General features: G+C 44.0%; 1 protein-coding gene across 1 annotated transcript in view; it reads right to left on the bottom strand.

Annotated features, from left to right (window-relative positions):
* Nucleotides 1-2,752: 2,752 nt before the first annotated feature.
* CLRN3 (clarin 3) overlaps nucleotides 2,753-5,549 on the bottom strand; it is a 20,864-nt gene continuing 18,067 nt past the window's right edge. The window contains exon 3 of the mRNA XM_069101656.1: nucleotides 2,753-5,392. Within this exon, the coding sequence (XP_068957757.1) occupies nucleotides 5,115-5,392 (278 nt within the window). The 3' untranslated portion in view covers nucleotides 2,753-5,114. The remainder of the gene's footprint in view (nucleotides 5,393-5,549) is intronic.

Genomic DNA, 5,549 nt, shown 5'->3' with positions numbered 1-5,549 from the left:
GGCGCCCATGAGTTTGGTCTGGAAGGAAGAAAAGGATTTCTATGGAGGAATGTTCTGGATATGGGTCATCACTGGGGGGTGGCAGGGGAAGGGGCAATGGAGAAGGGTAGAGGGAGGCAAGGCTATAAGGCAGCTTGGGGCTGTAGTGGTGGTGGTGGGGATGCTGCCTAGAAGACCGAAGGGATTGACAAACTTGTCTCAGACACTTGTTATTGGTGTGACCCAGGGCAAGCCATTTCACTTCTCTCTCAGTTTCCCCATCTGTGGTCATAACAGCTCCTACTTTCCAGGGTTGTTTTGAGGACAAAATGAAATAATGTTTGTAAGTTATTTTCCAAGCCTCCAAGCGCAATATAAATACCAACAAGTATCATTAAGTATTAATATTATCATTAAGATAGGAAAAGATCTGTGAACCCCAGATGAAAAGTAAAGTGGACATTGGCCCAGAGACAAGAAACCTGTCCTGGCTTTGCCAGTGACTAGCTGGGTGACCTTTGGTCCTCGATTTCCCCAGCTGGAAAACTGAGAGGAGTTACCAGGGAAGCACCAATATTCCTTGATCTCGTCTGATGCCCACACAGCCCTTTGAGGTCTTTCAGAGCAGGTAGAAGAAGGCTCAGACTCAGCCCTTTTCAAGTGTTTACAAGGATGTCTTCCGAGGTCATTTACTCACTTTTTAAATCCTTCCCTTCTCTAGGGTGGGAAGGGATGCACCCAGTGCAAGTGATGGGAAGAACGGAAAGGGATAAGCATTCGTATAGAATCTACTGTGTGCCAAGTACCACACTAAGCACTTTTTACAAATATCTCATGTGGTTGGATTTTATTTTCATGGAGAGCTAGATAGGAGCCCACTCATACTGAAGGATGAGGAATAAGTTTTGGTGGGCAGATGGGCAAACAAAGCACCAGAATCCAGTCCCTACCCTCCTTCCCTGGCCTTACCAAGCACCCCAGAAACCCTGAACTGAAGGGTCTCCTGGTGCCTTTCCCAGGGGCTCTGAGGAACTCCCTGAGCCCCACAGAACCCATGACCCAGCCACTGCCTTTTAGCACACACACACACACACACACACACACACACACACGCACGCACACACAAAGAGCTCTCCCCCCCCCCTTACTAGTCATGAGACCAAGCAGAGTGTTCTTTCTTGCCCTGTCTCCAAGAAAGAGAAAGTGTAAATGAATATGGCATCAATTAGTGAGATCTGGAATCTACTGGTAAGGTGCCACTGCTACCCTCTGATGGTATTATCTGCCAGAAAGCTCCTGAGGCTATACCTATCACATGTGCATTCAGAAGGTGCTTAATAAATGTTTTTTGAGTTGAAGTGAATTGACTTGAATTAAATTTTTACATTTAGCCCCCAGATTGCTCTGTATATCACAAACTCAGTAGGTCTCTCACTATTGATAAACTTATTTTAAGTTTTCAAAAATATTTTTGTTATTTGTAAAACAAAATGCTCACAAACATCATTATAGACTTGTCGAATGATGCCTAGAAATGTATCTATAGTATTTATCTATCCAACTTATTTATCTATTTTGTCTCTCTCTCCTATCTATTCCTTCTTTCTTTCTCTTCCCTTCCTTTCTTCCTTCCTCCCTTCCTTTTTTCTCTTTCTTTCCTTCTTTCTTTTCTTTTCTTTCTTTCTTTCTTTCTTTCTTTCTTTCTTTCTTTCTTTCTTTCTTTCTTTCTTTCTTTCTTTCTTTCTTCCTTCCTTCCTTCCTTCCTTCCTTCCTTCCTTCCTTTCTTTCTTTCTTTCTTTCTTTCTTTCTTTCTTTCTTTCTTTCTTTCTTTCTTTCTTTCTTTCTTTCTTTCTTTCTTTCTTTCTTTCTTTCTTTCTATCCTATCTGTCTGTATAATGGCTATCTAACCACACGTCCATTCTATGTCTCATCGTATATGTCTGCCTCTCTATCATATATGGTTACTTCCATGGGTCTGCCTTCTGGCCATCTATCTGTCTCTGTGCCCTCTGTTCCCTGTGTCTCCTGTATTTTCCTGATGAATGTTCACAGGCTTTAGGTTCCAAGATTCCTGGGGCACATGTTACATTCAAGCACTGTGTAGAATATAACCCACTTGTTTTTGTACAAGTGGCATCTGTCTTTAAGCTTAACCAAGCCCCTTTCCCTCTATTGCCCTCAGTTCCTTTCTCTTGAAAATGAGGACAGATTGGCTAACATGACAAAACAGGAAAATTATAAATGCTGGAGAAGATGTGGGAAAATTGGAACACTAATGCAGTGTTGGTGGAGTTGTGAACTGATCCAACCATTCTGGAGAGCAATTTGGAATTATGCCCAAAGGGCTATAAAAATGTGCATGCCCTTTGACCCAGCAAAATCACCTCTAGGGATGCATCCCAAAGAGAAAATGGGAAAAGGACCCATATGTACAAAAATATTTATAGCAGTTCTTTTTGTGGTGGCAAATAATTGGAAATCAAGGGGATGCCCATCACCATTAGGGAAAGGATAAACAAATTGTGGTATATGGATATAATGGAATACTATTTTGCTATAAGAAATGAGGAGCAGACGGGCTTCATCATAACCTGGAGAGACTTATACTAACTGATGCTGAGTGAGGGGAGCAGAACCGGGAGAACATTGTACCCAATTACAGACACAATGGATCTGTGCTGTGATGACTGACTTGGATAGACTGGGCTCCCCTCAGCAATGCAAGGTTATAAGACAACTCCAAAGCATTTATGATGGAAAATGCCGTCCACACCCAGAGAAGGAATTATGGAATCTGAATGCAGACTGAAGAAAGCTCTTTACTCTCTCTTTTTTAAAAAATTGTGGTTTGTTTTGTTTCTTCTTTCTAGCGGTTCATTTCACTTGTTATAATTCTTCTTTACCACTTGACTGTTGTGAAATTTTCTTTAATGTGAAGGTATATGTAGAACGTATATCAGATTACATGTTGTCTTGTTGGGGGAGGGCGGAGGACAGAATTTGAAACTCAAAAACTTGTGGAACTGAATGCTATAAACAAAAAAAATATTTAAATTTAAAAGGAAAAAAAGAAAGAAAGGAAATGAGGTGGAAGACTGGACCTGGAGGCTCTGGAAGTTCCAGATCCCCAAATCTTACTACTAAGTTGAACATCGAGAGACGTCTTGAATTGAAAATTTAAGCTTGATGTCAGGAATGAAGTCCTAGTTGTCCCAAAAGGAGGATGGCCTCTTGAGAGGTGGTGAGTTCCCCCATCACTGGAGGCTGTCAAGCAGAGACTGAAAGACCATTTTTGAGAGGGTTGTAGAAGCAATCCTTGTTCAAACCTGGGTTGGACCAGATGGCCTCACTCTAAGGTTCCTCTCAGGTCTGAGATACCACATAATCACGGCCATGTTTATACTGCAGCCCGCAGAGTCTATCTGTGGGCACTCAGTGGTGGTTACTGGAGTGTCTGGGTTTTCTCATTTCATTCATTGGTTTTTATTCATCTTCATGAATTTTTGTTTTAACTCAAAGTCTGTCTCCAACCATCTTTGGACACAAGGGCCATTCCTCCCCCACCCCACCACTGGGGTCCAAGCCTGGCCTTGACTTTGGCCCCTGAGGTCAGTGGCAGTGCAAACTTCTCAGTCCCCCAATGTCCTTCTGGTCTGGTCCTGTTCCACCCCCAAGACAAAAGTTTACAAACAAAATTGATGGTAGCATCAAGGTAGTCTTCATCCAGAGAGATAGCCTTAAGCATAGGAGGACCCTGGGAAACATGGCCCCTTCATCATCAACTACAAGGATTCCCCTACAATCCATTAATTTGCCCCAAATCTTTTTCTTTTTGACACTGGGGATTTAGATACTTCCCTCTGAGTTTTAAATCCAAGGTATTTAATAAAATGTGGTTGTGTTCAGACACATCCCCAAACCCTCAGGCTTGTAAAATAGCTTCCTGAAGTGAAGCAAGCTTATGTCTGGGGCAGGATGAAAGGACCCACAGATAGCGCTGTTTCTGATCAGTAATAATAGCAACAGTAGCCAGCATTCATATATCACCTTAAGGTTGTAAAACACTGTCCAGAGGTTATCTCATTTGATCCTCATAATTGGCTTGATGGGGCGTTAGTGCTGGACCCCTCAAAGGCCTCTGACTACCACGTGGCCCAGCTCTCTGGCATTTGCCTAGGGCACTTGGCCCTTCTCAGGTCCTTGCATTGTGGTTCTGACCCTGCCCCAGTCTCTGGTTCTCCATTACTTCTAACCTAGCCCAGCCCTTCATTGTCCGTTAGCTCCAGCGTCTGGCCACTTCCACCCTTAACTCCATCTAGACACCTTCTCACAGTTACCCCAGACTGCTTTGCCACTCAGAGATCACATTCAGATCTTCCCATAGTCTTATAGTATGTACATGTCCATCTTGTTCCCATTAGAAGGCTTGGATTCTTTAAGAGGCCAGACCCTTTGTCAATAAAAGCATCACAAAGGCCCAGATTCTTAAAATGTCACCCACCCCAACCAGTGTTTTAATAAACCTTGTCTCTGGCTGAAAGAAGGCTTGGCTCAAATTAATTCGAGGCAGGACCTGTGTTGTTTGCCCTTGAACTTTGGTGTTGCCAGCACCCCTAGACCTCAACAGTCTGGCTCTAAAAGGGTCTAGAGTCTCATAAATACAAGCAATTGCCCAACAATGATCAAATGTGCCTTAATGAGATGGAAGTCTTGAGGAGATTCCATCAGGAGGCAAGTATGGACCAAATGGGGAGGACACAATTGAATGGAATTCTTTAAACGACACAAAGTAACAAGAATTCAATTGTACGGCAGTTGTGCTGGGCTCTGGAGCAGTGTGGACAAAAACCAAAATGAAACATATCTGCCCTCAAGGAGCTTACATTCTAGAGGAAGATGAAGCAGGTGCTCGGTTACCTACAAAGTCCTACAAACAGTCTCAAGGAGAGAAGTCCGACCCCTGAGAGCAATGAGGAAGGCTTTGGCCTTCAGAGCTGGCCTGGGAACAAGCCGGGAATCTGATGATAATAAATGCCTGCTGACTGGATTTGGAGACCCTGGGCTTCATTTATGAATGACCATCCAAACAGGGTCACCATCGGGTCTGTTGGAAGAGCTGCTGTAAAATCCAGCCTTCAGAACAAAATCCCATCTTGGGGCGCATTTTCCATAGGCTTCCGATGCTCCTGCTTCCTGTGGTATTTTGCCTTCTGGTAGAAAACAATGACAATGATGGTGATGGTGTTGAGGCAGAGAATGAGGAGCAGGAGCCAGAACCCATATTGATACGTGTGGGCTGTGCTGCCATATGCATATCCTTCCAGCAGGTAGAGGGTGGAGCTCAACACTAGGGACAGGCGGTTGGCCTGCGTGTTCGCGGCAAACAGGATCATGGCCAGCACCACAAAGGCAACTGGGGGGAAAAGAGAAAGACACAGGACTCTGAGTGCTTGATTAGTTATTGCAACTTCTGGAAGAAGTAAAGCAGCATTCATTCCAAATCTGTGGCCCCCTGCATTCCCCAAACTGGCCCTGCAGAGACCACACCCAGCAGGACCTCAGCCCCCCAG

Source organism: Petaurus breviceps, unplaced genomic scaffold (genome assembly GCF_028583685.1).
Source record: "Petaurus breviceps papuanus isolate PSGF00001 unplaced genomic scaffold, PetGlider_PUasm1.0 490, whole genome shotgun sequence".
Lineage (NCBI taxonomy): Eukaryota > Metazoa > Chordata > Mammalia > Diprotodontia > Petauridae > Petaurus > Petaurus breviceps.
The sequence above is the reverse complement of the archived record's forward strand: the minus strand, read 5'-3'. Positions and strand labels throughout refer to the sequence as shown.